This window comes from Rissa tridactyla, chromosome 21 (genome assembly GCF_028500815.1).
Source record: "Rissa tridactyla isolate bRisTri1 chromosome 21, bRisTri1.patW.cur.20221130, whole genome shotgun sequence".
Taxonomy (NCBI): domain Eukaryota; kingdom Metazoa; phylum Chordata; class Aves; order Charadriiformes; family Laridae; genus Rissa; species Rissa tridactyla.
Genome location: NC_071486.1, coordinates 2526786 through 2540811, shown reverse-complemented (window position 1 = coordinate 2540811; position 14026 = coordinate 2526786). Strand labels below are relative to the sequence as shown.

General features: G+C 64.2%; 2 protein-coding genes across 3 annotated transcripts; one reads left to right on the top strand and one right to left on the bottom strand.

Moving 5' to 3' along the window:
• Window positions 1–3734: 3734 nt before the first annotated feature.
• On the bottom strand, window positions 3735–13766 carry CLPS (colipase). 2 transcript variants are annotated; one of them, XM_054181173.1, is made up of 7 exons: window positions 11926–12121; window positions 10754–11236; window positions 10110–10421; window positions 8934–9937; window positions 4694–5631; window positions 4002–4124; window positions 3735–3910 (listed from the first exon to the last, which is right to left on the bottom strand). In XM_054181173.1, exons 5-7 carry the CDS (start codon window positions 4802–4804, stop codon window positions 3779–3781), a joined length of 366 nt encoding a protein of 121 aa, XP_054037148.1. In that variant the 5' UTR covers window positions 4805–5631; window positions 8934–9937; window positions 10110–10421; window positions 10754–11236; window positions 11926–12121; the 3' UTR covers window positions 3735–3778. The 2 variants fall into 2 exon arrangements, 1 of the variants encoding a protein (XP_054037148.1); XR_008463263.1 differs by lacking the exons at window positions 3735–3910; window positions 4002–4124; window positions 4694–5631; ... (2 more) ...; window positions 10754–11236; window positions 11926–12121 and adding exons at window positions 12176–12258; window positions 13017–13152; window positions 13607–13766.
• LHFPL5 (LHFPL tetraspan subfamily member 5) lies at window positions 8137–13087 on the top strand. The gene is made up of 4 exons (XM_054181170.1): window positions 8137–8656; window positions 12046–12282; window positions 12632–12664; window positions 12948–13087. The coding sequence occupies exons 1-3, from the start codon at window positions 8245–8247 to the stop codon at window positions 12646–12648; spliced, it is 666 nt and encodes a 221-aa protein (XP_054037145.1). The 5' UTR covers window positions 8137–8244; the 3' UTR covers window positions 12649–12664; window positions 12948–13087.
• Window positions 13767–14026: the final 260 nt, after the last annotated feature.

Sequence of the window (14026 nt, the reverse complement as noted above, 5' to 3'; positions counted from 1 at the left end):
AAAGGCAGCTCACAGCCCAGCCCCCCCCCCCCGAGGAAGCATTTAACCCCCCTCATGGGGCTGGCAGCCCCCCTGCCCATGGGGCAAAGGCCGCAGGAGCAAGCACACACCTCCCCCCCCCTCCCCCCCCCCCCCGTACCCTACTTTTTCTTGGGGTTTTTGGCAGGGATGGGGGGGTGCTCCGTGTCTGGGGGGGGGGGGGTGTGCGTTGCTGGGGGGGGTGGTGGTGGGGCTGCAAGGATGGGCATCAGGTGGGCACCCCATTGGAGACCACCCCCCCCCCCCCAAGCAGCCACGGGGGAAGCAGGGTGAAAGGGGTGTGGGGGGGGGGGCCAGGGGCGGAGATTCAGCCGCATCTTTGCAGAAATAAAAAAGCAATGAAGAAGAGGAGCGGGGGGGGGGGGGATGGATGGAGGCGGAGGGTGGGGGGGGGAAGGAGGAGGAAAAGGCAGCGTTTCGCAAAAAAAAGGGTTAAAAGCGGCGCGGAGGAGGAGAGGTGAAGGCCGAGGGCTGGCGGAAAGCGGGGGGGGGCGCGGGGGGGGGGGGGGAAGAGAGAGGGAGGAGGGAGGTTGGGGAGAGGGAGCGCGGCGCTGCGAGAACATCCTGTACCCTCCTGGTAAAAACAGCCCCGGCGGGGGGGAGGGAAAAACCTTCCCCCTCCCCCCCCCGCCCCGCGTAAAGCCGGAGGTGGGGGGGGCACCCCATGGGTGAGCAGGCGGGGATGGCGGTGCAAACTGGGGTGCCCTCCTCGGTGATGGGGTGAGATGGGGGGGGGGGGGGGGGGGGGCTTAGGGGACCACCCACCCCCCCCCCCCGCAACGCCCCTTCAGCCTCATACTCCTCCTCGTTGCTTTTTAGCCAAGGGGGGAGGGGGGGGGGCTGCTAAAGCAGGGTGGGAGGAAGGGGCACCCCACTGCTTGCACCCCTCCATGGCCCAGGGTGAACTGAGGTCCCCGGGGGGGGGGTGTGTGTGTATCCCCCCATGTGTCCCCCCCCAGCCCCAAACAGGGTGCGGGGGGGGACACCAGGGGCACCCCAGTACCTGCAATGGGGTCGCACTGCCACCATGCAAAGCGGGGTGCGACCCTGGTGATGGGGTGAGACTGGGGGGGGGGGGCTTGGGATGCCCCCCCCCCCCCGACACCCCTTCAGCCTCATACTCCTCCTCGTTGATTTTCAGCCAAGGGGGGGGCTGCTAAAGCAGGGTGGGAGGAAGGGGTACCCCACTGCTTGCACCCCTCCATTACCCAGGGTGAAGTAAGGTCCCCAGCGAGGGGGGGGGGGGTGCATCCCCTCGTGTCCCCCCCCCCCACCTCCTTTGGCGCCCCCCCCCCACCTCGCTGGGGACCTCCCTGCAGCAAAATCTCCCTGCACAAGGATGCCCTGTTCATACCACCCCCCCCACCCCCACCCCCCCCCCCCCAGCTCAGGGTGCCCCCACCCCGCTGTGGGGTGTCCTGTCCCCCCCCCCCACCCCCCCCGCTGTCCCCAGGGCTGGCAGCACCCCACAGGCGCCGGGGGGCCCCTTCCTGTGTTTGTTAAGACGCCGTGAGTCAGGCGCCTGGTTTTCGGTTTTAAGCCAATATTTACCAGCCGGGAACTGCCAAAATAAAGCTGCCGCTTCACCAGTAAATATAGGGCCGAAATGGGGCCGGGGGGGGGCATTTATGCCTGTGTGTCCCCCCTCCCCAAGCACAGCCACCCCATTCCCACCTCTCCATTGCCCTCATCCTCCTCCTGCCAACGTAGGGACACCCCAAAAATGAGGACACCCCCAAACCCCCATCGTATACACCAGGAGCTGGCCCAGGCTGACCACCCCCCTCCCCCCCCCAATATCCCCCCACCCTCCAGGGAGGGGGTGACCCCCAAAGTGGGGCTTAAGGGGTGTCAGGGCTGGGGGCATTTCAGCCCCCACCCACCCCAAGGCTGAGCTGCCCCTGGGGTTGGGGGGGGTCCCTGCTGGGCTGGGGGGGCCCCCCCAGAGTTTGGGGCGAGGGGGGTGTCCCAGGCTGTGGGCACGCTGCGGCTGCCCTCTGCTGGTCCCGGCACGGCCGGAGCCCGGGTGTTGGCCGCATCCTGCCCATGCCAGGGATGCAAAGCCCCGGGCGAGGCTGGATCCGGGCAGGCAGGGCTCCCAGTATGCCCAGTACGTGTGCTGGGTGATGCCAGCCTCCCCGGGGTGGAATGGAGGACGGGGATGGTGAGGCCAGGGAAGGACGCCGTGTCCCGTGTCCCGTGCCCCATGTCCCCTGCCCCACGTCCCCTGGCTCTGCCAGGGGTGCCTGTCTGCCGCAGGAGGGGGGCTGCCGTCCCCGTCCCCGTCCCCATCTCCCCTTGCCTCCCGGTCTCGTCCCGCACCCACGAGGACACCGACCCGGTGGCCTCCTGCTGGGACCACCACGGCGACGAGACCAAGACCCTCACGGCTTTCGCCACCCACCGCAAATGTAAAACTAAAATCCAGGTCAGCATTTTCCCCTCTTGCAGCTCCATCGAGCACGGCCTGCAGGGACCAGCGTGTCCCCGGAACACCCCCTGCCCTGTCCCCACGCTGTTCCCCATGTCACACACACCCCCCCCCACCCCAACAAGTGGGGACCCACCCCGGCCGTACCACCCTCCCAGCCGAGTCCCCGGTGTTTCTGCAGATGCAGATCCTCAAGGTGCTGGTTGTCCAGGAAAGAAAGTTTCCTGCAGGACATCCTCAGCTGCCCGCTACGGCCCCCGGCCCCCCCACAGTCCCCCCACCCGGTGCAGAGCCGCCATGGGGTGCCCGGCCCCTCGGGGCGATGGGGAACGACGCTGTGGGTCCCTGGTGCTCATTCTGCCCCCGGGGGTGGAAACACACGGGGTGAAGACGGCACCAGAGAAGCCAAGACCCCCCCCTCCAGTGACCCCCTCGCCTCCTGCAGCCCCCCACACTCTGCCTCCTCCTCCTCACCCCCCCACAGCACGTCTGTGCCCCCTCCCCATGCCCAAACGGCCGGCTCTGAGCTGGGCATCCCCCCCCCCCCCCCCAGCTCCCCCTGCTCAGGGCACAGGGGCAGCGCTGAGGGGATTTGCCCCCCTGCTGCTGGGGGGGGCTGCTCCCCGCATCCACCCATCCCTGATTCCCAAGGCTCCTGCGCATCTCGCTGCCGGAGACGCGGCTCCAGGAGATGCTGGTGGGGGTGCTGCACGAGGGGCCCCCACGGCGCGTACAACCCCTGCCCCTACGAGCACCGTTTCGGGGAGGGTCCCCACGCGGGCGACCACCCCGGGGAGGGGGTGCAGCCCCCGGAGTGTGGGGTCAGGCCCACGGTGCGGCACGGCGGTGGGGGGGGGGACACACGACCACCACGCACCCCGAGCGCCCGCAGCTCCCACACCACCTCCGAGTCCCTCTTCTCCGGCGACAAACCTTTCCTGGGGGACGTTTCCCACCAGAGCAGCCGCAGTGGCAAATAAACCGAGTTCGGCACGAGCCAAGCGGCTGCCTCGGGTCCTGGGGGGGGCATCTGCCTGCATCCCCTTTGCTTCCCCCCCGGGGCAGAGCTCACCCCGCTGGCCCGAGCCAGGCTGTTAGACGATTCCGTAGGATGCACATCTCGGTGCATCCATCACCTCCCCGCGGCTTTTTCGGATGGAGGGACACGTGGAGTGATAACGCCACCCTGCAGCTCGGCAAAAGATGCTTTTTACTGGAACCAGCCCCCCCCCACCCCCCCTCCCCGGGAAGGGGGAAAGGCAGGGCGGCAGGGGCGGTATGGGGGGGGCACCGGGGGGGTCGCTTCCTTCACCACCACTCGCTCCGGGGGTCCTTGCAGATGCCGAAGTCGCTGTTGGTGATGGAGCCCACGATGGTCTTATCAGCGTCGCAGGTCAAGCCGCTCTCGCAGGGACACTTGTAGTAGACGCCGTAGAGGCTCTGCGGGGAACCAAGGCTCAGGGCAGCGCGGGGGACATGTCCCCGTCCCCGTCGTCCCCCCCCCCGCCCCCGGGAGCGGGGGAACACGCACCTTTGGGGAGCACTCCTGGAACTCGGCCGCCTTTGGCGCGCATCGGGCCAGGCTCAGGCCGCTGCCGCGGTGGCAGCAGCCGCTCTTGCACTGGGCGCTCTGCAGGCACAGCTCCCCGATGTCCTGCGGGGCACGAGCACCGGGTCCCTCTCTGCCCCCCTGAACACCGCCCCCCACCGTGTGCCCGGGGGCGTTTGGGGGGTGTCGGACACCAGCTCTGCCTTTCGGCTGGGGCTCAGCTCCGCTACCAGCATGCCCGAGCCTCCCACCCTCCAGCATTTCCTCGGTCCGGCCCAAAATCCCACTCGCTGAAGTGCTGTTTTCTGCCCGGCTCGCGGGAAGGGGGCTGGGACACCGCAGGGAAAGCGTCCCCCCTCCCCATTCCCCGCGAGCCCCCCAAGGAGAGGGTCCCCACTGGTGCAGGCAGCCGAGAGCTTCAATCCCGTCCGGTTTTGGGCTTCCCCGTCCCTTTGCTCAGCTGCTTTCGTGGGCTCCGTGAACCCTCACAACCCCACAAAACCCAGCACGCCATCCCCGCCTGCCTCAGTTTCCCCAGCTGCAGTAAGTTTTGCCCCCCCACCCCCGGGCTCCCCCATGTTGCTGCTGCCAGACCGAAGCACTCCCCGACCCTCTGGTGCGGCACTGGGGGTGTCCCCCGGCCGCGGCCAGGACGGGGTTCGTGTCCCTCTTACCAAGTTGAAGATGAGCCCCCGCTTGTCCGGGGCGGGCAGGGCTGGGGCCAGCACCAGCAGGGCCAGGAGCAGGCAGGGGACCAGCGTGGTGGCCATGGTGGGCTCGCTCATGCCTCCGCCACGGGGCCGGCGCCAGCTTTATAGCCGCTGTCTCCATCAGCTGATGTGGCTGCTCCTATCACACCCCAACTCGTGGCATTGGGGCAGCGCCGTGACGCCTTGCCCCGGGCAGGAAAACGGCGATGTCCCCCCTGCCAGGCGGTGCCACCGCGGGGACCTCGGTGATCGTCCCACGCCGGCGATGTCAACCTGCCCTTTGGCAGCTCCTTTGGCCCGAGTGAACGCGAAGTAACGGCGCTCCTGCGCGTCCCCCGCCGGGGATTTCCAGTCCTCCCTCCTCTCCTTCACCCGGGCTGCAGGGAGCCGTGGGGCTGGGGTTCTCCGAGGTGCCCTCCCTCATGATGGATCCACGGGCAAAGCGAGAGCCGGTGCCATGGCTCCGTGGGAAAGCGCCCACCCCCAGACCCACCATTGCTCGCACATTATGGTCACAGACTCGAGAAAGCTCAAAGCGTGGCGGGAGTGAGCTTCTAGCACCCATCCCCCTGAGAGCATCCCGCCGCCCTCACTCCATGCTCCAGAGCCCACCGATGTCCCCATCCCGCGGGCCACCATCGCGCCCTGCTCTCAGTGTTTCAGTGCTTGGGGGACGTGGCCGATGAAAGGAAACCAGCCCTGGGAACGGCACAGCTTTTCACACCTGCGTCGGCCCGGCTGCTCTCGGCAATGATTAACACCCGGGCAGCCCTGGCCTTGGGCGGCCCCAGGGGCGACGCTGAGGCCGGCGCTGGGTGTCAGTCACGCTGGCACGTGGCATCTGGACCCACGGCAGGAGCTGAGCCTCTGCGGTCCCTCGGGATGTGTGGCAAATGTGGCTCCTGGAGAAATCATAGAATCACAGAATGGTTCGGATTAGAAGGGACCTTAAAGGCCAGCCAGTGCCACCCCCTGCCCTGGGCAGGGACACCTCCCACCAGCCCAGGCTGCTCCAAGCCCCGTCCAACCTGGCCTTGAACCCCTCCAGGGATGGGGCAGCCACAGCTTCTCTGGGCAACCTGGGCCAGGGGCTCACCACCCTCACAGCCAAGAATTTCTTCCAAACTTCTCATCTAAATCTCCCCTCTTTCAGTTTCAAACCATTACCTCGTGTCCTATCATTACACTCCCGGATCCTGAGTCCCTCCCCAGCTTTCCTGGAGCCCCTTTAGGGACTGGAAGGGGCTGGAAGGTCTCCCCGGAGCCTTCTCTTCTCCAGGCTGAACCCCCCCAGCTCTCTCAGCCTGTCCCCACAGCAGAGAGGCTCCAGCCCTCCCAGCATCTCCGGGGCCTCCTCCGGCCCCGCTCCAACAGCTCCGTGTCCTTCTGCTGTTGGTGCCCCGGAGCTGGGGGCAGTATCCCAGGTGGGGTCTCCCCAGAGCGGAGCAGAAGGGGCGGAATCACCTCAAGGTGGCCACAAGCACCCACAGCCCGTCTCGGGGCCGCCCATGCTCCGCTGGCAGCAGGACACAGGGTGCAGGCAGAGACCTGGCCCTGCCCCAGGTGCCGGCTGACGCCCCGGGGTGCCCCAGCAGCAGGATGGGCCCTTTCCCTTTCTGCAGCGGGGCTGTGGGGACGGTCCCCTCCCTGCCTGCAGCCCCAGCCAGCCCCAGAGCTGACAGGGGGAGTCCAGGGGCCCGCAGCCCCCCACCCCAATGATGCAGCACCCCGTGCACCCCCTCCAGTGGGGGAAGACCCAGGTGACACCAGCTGGGGGGGCAGAGGGGAGCAGCAGAGGGGGCACAGCATTTGGGGGACATCCTGGGGCGTACGGCACAGCCCGGGTGGATCCTGGGGGTCACAGCACAGCCCCTGGCACATCCCAGGGCACACGCTGGGGGGCAAGACACATCCTGGGGAGCATCCCAACGCACGTCCTGGGGCACGTGCGCGTCCTGGGACACATCCAGGGGTGCACGGCACATCCCGGGGTGCATGGCATGGGCACAGAGCGCATCCCAGGCCTCGCGGTGACACACAAAGCGCATCCCAGGGTGCGCAGCAGGGCACGGGGCGCGTCCTGGAGCATGGCCCGGGGGCCAGCCCAGGGCAGGTCCTGGGGTGCGTGTTGGGGACATAGAGCTCATCCCACAGGCACTGGGTGCATCCCAGGGCACATGATGGAGGCACAGGGCGCATCCCAAGGGAGCATCCCAGGGATACGGGGCACATGCTCAGGACACATCCCAGGGGGGCATCCCTGGGACACAGGGTGCATCGCGGGGCACATCCCAGGGGGTTATCCCGGGGACACAGGGCTCATCCTGGGGACAGAGGGCTCATCCTGGGAGCATGGGGCTCGTCCCAGGGATGCATCCTTGGGGCACAGGATGGATCCCGGGGGTACGGGGCTCATCCCGGGGGTATATCCTGGGGACACAGGGCACATCCCAGGGGCGCATCCCAGGGATGCAGGGCACATTCCAGGGGCTCATCCCGAGGTCCCATCCCGGGGACACAGGATTTATCCCGGGGACACAGAGCTCATCCCGGGGTCCCATCCCAGAGCACAGAGCTCATCCCAGGGTCCCATCCTGGGGACACGGGGCTCATCCTGACGTCTCATCCTGGGGACACAGGACGCATCCCGGCAGCACAGGGCGCATCCAGGGTTCCCATCCTGGGGACACGGGGCTTATCCCGGGGCGACAGAGCTCATCCCAGGGTCCCATCCCGGGGCCACAGAGCTCATCCCGGGGTCCCATTCCGGGGACACGGGGCTCATCCCAGGCTGTCATCCCGGGGACACGGGGCTCATCCCGGGGTCTCATCCCGGGGACACAGGACTCATCCCAGGGTCCCATCCTGGTGCACAGGGCTCATCCCGGGGTCCCATCCCGGGAGCACAGGGCTCATCCTGAAGTCTCATCCTGGGGACACAGGACGCATCCCGGGGACACGGGGCTCATCCCGGTGTCCCATCCCGGGGTCCCATCCCGGGAGCACAGGGCTCATCCCAGGGTCCCATCCTGGTGCACAGGGCTCATCCCGGGGTCCCATCCCGGGAGCACAGGGCTCATCCTGACGTCTCATCCTGGGGACACAGGACGCATCCCGGGGACACGGGGCTCATCCCGGGGTCCCATCCCGGGGTCCCATCCCGGGAGCACAGGGCTCATCCCGGGGTCCCATCCCGGGGTCCCATCCCGGGGACACGGGGCTCATCCCGGGGTTCCATCCCGGGGACACGGGGCTCATCCCGGCAGCCCATCCCCGGCCGCGCCTCCTCCCGCTCCCCCCCGGGCTGGGGGTGGGGTCTGGCCGCCTCCTCCCGGCTCCTCCCCGGGCTCGGTGGCAGCGGGGAAGCGGGGGGGGGGGGACGTGTGGCGCCGCCGCTCCCGGGGCGGTCCCGCCGCCGCCGCCGCTCTCCGGTGGGGCGGGGCAGCGCCGGGCGCCCCGGCGGCGGCGGTGGCGGTGGCGGTGGCGGTGGCGGTGGCGGTGCCGGTGTCCCCGCCATGCCCAAGCTGCTGCCGGCGCAGGAGGCGGCGCGGATCTATCACACCAACTACGTGCGGAACGCGCGGGCCATGGGGGTGCTCTGGGCCCTCTTCACCCTCTGCTTCTCCATCCTGATGGTGGTGACCTTCATCCAGCCCTACTGGATCGGCGACAGCATCGACACGCCGCAGGCCGGCTACTTCGGCCTCTTCTCCTACTGCGTCGGCAACGCGCTCACCGGCGAGCTCATCTGCAAGGGCAGCCCCCTCGACTTCGGCACCATCCCCTCCAGCGCCTTCAAGACCGCCATGTTCTTCGTCGGCATCTCCACCTTCCTCATCATTGGCTCCATCCTCTGCTTCAGCCTCTTCTTCTTCTGCAACGCAGCCACCGTCTATAAAGTCTGCGCCTGGATGCAGCTGGCGGCAGGTGAGCGGGGCCGGGAGCTGCCGATGGTGTGCTTGGAGCTGCTTTTCCCTCTCTGTCCCCACGTCGATTCTGTCGGGGGGGGGGCTGGCCACAAAAGGGGCACCAGCATAACCTCCATGCCCCATTTGCTCCCCTTTACTGGTCACCAGCGGGGAATTTGCAGTAGGTAAAGCCTGTCAGAGCCGCTGAGGCCCAGCAGACTCATCACACGCGGGCGATGCTCCCCTCCAGGCGCTGCTGCGAAACCACGCGGCCCCAACGGCCCAGCCCCGCTCACCTGGGGGGGAGCTTTTCCTCTCACCATCGCCCAACGCCGTCGCTCCCGCTCTGCCCCATGGTTGTGGCTTCGGAGCATCAGTCCCAGGGCACCGAAGGCTGCGGGGCCGGGGCCGGGTCACGGGGCTCCCTGCTGCGTTAGGGATCCCGCGGGAATTAAGCGGGGGGACGGTGACAAGGTTTGCTGGGTTATTGGGTGCCTGCGATACCCTCGGCAGCAACCAGTACCTCCCTGAGCTTGGGGAAGACGTACGAGGGAGGGGGAGCGGGAGGAGGGGACTGACTGTAGGACTTGGTACCCATCACCCACGTTTCCCTATTTTTCCGCTCATCCTCGCATCCCTCCCGGAGCTCAGCCCTGCGGATCTCCGGCCTTTCCCCATCCCTCCCTCCTTCCCCCAAGGCAGTGAGACACCCGAGATACCCGGTAACCCAGCTCCCGCCTTCCCGGCCCCGGCTGAAACCCAACCCGGCCCTTCGGCTGCTCCTGAATCATTGATGCTGGGACCAGGCGCGGCCCCCGCCGTCCCCGGGTGCCCCCGCGGCAGGGACACCCCGGCTGACACCCCGTGGGAGGGTGGCATCAGGGTCGCTCCAGTTCCCGGCTAAAGCAGCGAGCTCAAGCAAAGACTTAGATAAGAGGCTTGGGGCAGCTCAGCCTCTGCGGCAGCCGGGAAAGGCTTTGCTGCTGTTATTTGGGGCTTTTATGTACGTTTTTTTGCGCCGGATGGGGAGAGAAACCCGGCGCAGGTGGCTCTGGCTGAGCGGACAAGCCCAAATGGTCCCTGGGAGCCCGGTTTCTCCGCCGCAGACAGGTTCTCCGCAGCTTTCGAGCCACCACCGGGCAACGCAGGTGGTGCTGCATTTCTGGGAGTTATTTTAAAAACAGGGCAGGGAAAAAGAGGATCCGTTTTCTGGGCTTTGCTCCGCGCCAGGGCGCATTTTCCCAAGAGAAGTGATTTCTTTCCACCTTCCCCCGTTTCTCTGCGCTCCTCCTCTCGTTAGCTGCAGGGAAGAGTAATTAAATAAAGGCGAAATCAGCTGCTTCTCGAGGAAGAGAAATGCTCTCTGCAGAGCTAGGAACCTGCTCGCGGGCCTTGCCGCTCTCCTCAAGCCGAGGAGAAAAAGCATCGGCAAAAGGTGAGGGAACCCCCCCAAAAGCGTTTTCTGGTTTTACCGAGCATCCAGTGACGGAGAAAAGGCCCCGGCGCCGGGTGCAGCAGGAGGCTGTGGGTGTCCCCAGAGGACAGGGACAAACGGACGCTCGTCCGGAGCTCCCACCCTGGGGCTGTCTCTGGCACAAGGAGCCCGGGATGTTCTCACACCCGCACCCAAACACGTAAAGGACCAGCTCTATCCATGCTCTGCACCAAGATAACGGCGGAGGATGCAAAGAGCTTCCATTAATCCCATCCCAAAGCCTTGCAGAGGAGCTCGGCTCTTCTCCCTCCGGCGCCCGCTCGCTCTTGTCCAGCAAATACAATGATTTCTCCGACCGTGTTGGGAGGAAAAAAAAAGCACTTGTGAGATTTTGGGAGGTGAGCCGCTTGGCAGAAGACGGCCCTTCGGCAGCTCGCTCTGGGTTTGTTGGGTCTCCCAAGGCAAAGCCACCAAGGTGACGCGCCAAGGGCCCTGTGGCCACCAGGGCCGGGCGTCGGGAGCAGCCGGTGGCTCACGGCTGGGCTGGAACCGCGGCAGCTGAACAAGCAGAATTAATCTGCCTGCCAAGCTGCTGCTGACGGCAGCTCTACCCTCGCAAACCGCGAGCCGAAACCCAGCCACACGCAAGGCACTAACGGGGTTCCCCACCTTGGTACAGACCAAATCCCTCCTGCTTTTGTTTGGAAAAAATGTTTCTCGGGAGCGACGCAGGCCGGGATGCACGCGGAGGCAGGAGGATGTTGCCCGGGCAACGCAGGGTTGGGAGATGCTGCTGCAGCGTGTCCTTGGCAGGGAGCGGCAGCTGAACCCGGCCCCTCCCTGGCTGCAGCAGCGCCAACAGAGCAGAGCCCACGTGTGGTGGGCAACCGCGGGGCACCTTTGAGCCTGGTTAAGTCCTAACTAGGACCGGTGGCATTCAACGTCTTTGTGGGTGACACGGACGGTGGGACTGAGTGCACCCTCAGCCAGTTTGCCGGTGACACCAAGCTGTCTGGAGCGGTCGACACGCTGGAGGGAAGGGATGCCATCCAGAGGGACCTGGGCAGGCTGGAGAGGTGGGTCTGTGAGAACCTCCTGAGGTTCAACCAGGCCAAGCGCAAGGTCCTGCACGTGGGTCGGGGCAATCCCAGGCACAAATCCAGGCTGCGGGATGAAGGGATGGAGAGCAGCCCTGAGGAGAAGGACTTGGGGGTGTTGGTGGAGGAGAAGCTCCACTCGCCCCGGCAACGTGCGCTGGCAGCCCAGAAACCCCCCGCAGCCTGGGCCGCATCAAAAGAAGCGTGGGCAGCAGGGCGAGGGGGGGATTCTGCCCCTCTGCTCCGCTCTGTGAGACACCCCTGCAGCGCTGCCTCCAGCGCTGGGGCACCAACAGCAGAAGGACACGGAGCTGTTGGAGCGGGGCCGGAGGAGGCCCCGGAGATGCCGGGAGGGCTGGAGCCCCTCTGCTGTGGGGACAGGCTGAGAGAGCTGGGGGGGTTCAGCCTGGAGAAGAGAAGGCTCCGGGAAGACCTTCCAGCCCCTTCCAGGCCCTAAAGGGGCTCCAGGAAAGCTGGGGAGGGACTCTGGAGCAGGGAGGGGAGCCATGGGACGAAGGGGAATGACTCTAAACTGAAAGAGGGGAGATTTAGATGAGATCTGGGGAAGAAATTCTTTGCTGTGAGGGCGGTGAGCCCCTGGCCCAGGTTGCCCAGAGAAGCTGTGGCTGCCCCATCCCTGGAGGGGTTCAAGGCCAGGTTGGACGGGGCTCTGAGCAACCTGGGCTGGTGGGAGGTGTCCCTGCCCGGGGCAGGGGGTGGCACTGGCTGGGCTTTAAGGTCCCTCCCAACACAAACCATTCTGTGATTCTATCTGTTTGTGGCCAGGCCTGGCCATGGCCATGCCACGCTCCTCCACCTGCACTCTGGGCTCAGCAGGTACCTCGCGGCCGCTGTAACATCTCCCTCTCCCCGCAGCTACCGGGCTGATGATCGGGTGCCTGATCTACCCTGACGGCTGGGACTCGAGGGAGGTGAAGCGCATGTGCGGGGACAAGACGGACAAGTACACGCTGGGCGCCTGCACCGTGCGCTGGGCGTACATCCTCTGCATCATCGGCATCCTCGACGCCCTCATCCTCTCCTTCCTGGCCTTCGTGTTGGGGAACCGGCAGGACAACCTCCTCCCGTCTGATTTTAAAGTGGAAAATAAAGGTAAGGGCCAAGCTGCGAGCCCCGGTCCTGCTGCAGAGCATTCCCACCCCGCAGCTGAGGGCTGGTGGCTTCCTCCAGCAGCAGCAGGAGAGCTGTCATGGTCATGGTGCTGCTTCGTAAGGACTCCGAGAGCACCAGGAGCAGCCAGAAAATCAAAGCAGCCCAAGGCAGGAGCCCAAATTGAGCCAGGCTACATTTCACATGCCCAGAGCTTCCCCTCGCTAATCACATTTTCCAGTTTTTTTTTTTTTTTTTACTCCTTTTTGAAAAGAAACCTGGAAAACAACACCCACCCCCTCAGTTTTATACCATACCCCATTAACACTGCGATTATCTTTTTGTTTTACAGAAGAGGGCAATGACTGAGGAAGCCGCTCGCCACGTAAGTGACGCCCGCGGTGATTTTTACCGTTTCTCCCCAGCACACGTAATGCTGCTGCTGGTGTTTTTGAGGATTACTTAAAGGATTGACAACCGTATATAGGCGCTGGTGCTATAGTCCCGTTGGGTCTGTTTGTGGTTAAAGGGGAAATAAGTCTTTGCTTTGCCTCCTGACACCAGGAAACCATAAATCCCTGCCAAGTGGTAAAAAAAAAAAAAAAAAAGCTTAAAATTTGCAATCATGCTCCATTCGGCAACAGCTGACCTTTTCTTTCTCTTCCCAGGAACACCTACAGCTCTTCTTCCATCGGCCCTTTTCCTTAAAGTGACTTTTCCAAGAGCTTTAAACTTACCGACTTCTGTGGATTTTCTACAACTCTCCTGTTGGCCGAAGGGGCCGTCGTCGGCTCCCAGCTCTCCGGGAGGTTATTTGATGGGAAAAGCCCAAACCGGACACAGGTTATGTTTTTTTCTAATCCATCAGCAAACCTGTGGGAAAGGGGAGGGATGGCGATTTGCTGCTTCTTGGGGTTTGTAACGCCTTCTTTCAAGGAAATTACTTCCGAATAATAAAAAAAAAAAAAAAAAAAAATAAGCGTTTTGGATTTTGCACCGGTCTCCTTGGGGCAGGGGAAATCCTCTGCCGTGTCCCAGGTTGCCCTTGTGCGTGAGAAATACCGTGAAAGAGCCAATTCCTAGCGGAGCCATGAATCAGCTTCCCCCTCTGGGCAACGATAACCAAACATAACTTTTTTAAAAAGGGCATTTTTCTGGGGGGGGGGGGGGGTGTGGAAAAAAAAAGCAAGCTGTGCCGGGCTGCAGCAGGCCTGTAGCAGCAACAATACCCGCAAACCACGGCAGATGGTGCCAGTCAGCATCAACTCGCCAAACCACCCCATTAGTCCCATTTTGCCCTCGTCTCTTCACCACATCCAACACCCACCTCCGGCACCGGCCGCTTCTGCGGGAGACAAAAGGTCCAGCTCTTCCCTGGGCAGAACCCAAAATTAACCCGTGTCATGATTTTTCATTCCTGCTTGCTGCGACCTGTTGGTCCCTGCAGCAGCCCATTCAATTCTAACAACCACCTTCCAGCTTTATGTTTCCCTCTAAAAAAAAAAAAAAAAAAAAAGCATTTGTTAAGACCCTTTGCTAGGGAAGAGAGCAGAGGGAGGCCAGACTTGGGAGAAAAACATATTTTAGAGTGGATAAACAGCAGAGTTGTCCTGCTACTGACTACTTTACTCCCTCTTTTAAAACAGATCACGATACCAGCAACAGCATCTTCACCTACACCATCTCCCCGCATCTCGTTCAGGAAATAAAAACAAAGTGCTCACTAATAAGAAAATTCGAATAGATG

What these genes read in the sequence shown, in the direction of transcription:
- CLPS (XM_054181173.1), bottom strand. Translation starts at nt 4,804, where the DNA reads ATGAGCGAGCCCACCATGGCCACCACGCTGGTCCCCTGCCTGCTCCTG. An exon ending in GGGGGCTCATCTTCAACTTG is followed by an intron (nt 4,125 to 4,693) that starts GTAAGAGGGACA and finishes CGTGCCCCGCAG; the next exon opens with GACATCGGGGAGCTGTGCCT. An exon ending in TCCAGGAGTGCTCCCCAAAG is followed by an intron (nt 3,911 to 4,001) that starts GTGCGTGTTCCC and finishes GGTTCCCCGCAG; the next exon opens with AGCCTCTACGGCGTCTACTA.
- LHFPL5 (XM_054181170.1), top strand. Translation starts at nt 8,245, where the DNA reads ATGCCCAAGCTGCTGCCGGCGCAGGAGGCGGCGCGGATCTATCACACC. An exon ending in CTGGATGCAGCTGGCGGCAG is followed by an intron (nt 8,657 to 12,045) that starts GTGAGCGGGGCC and finishes CTCTCCCCGCAG; the next exon opens with CTACCGGGCTGATGATCGGG.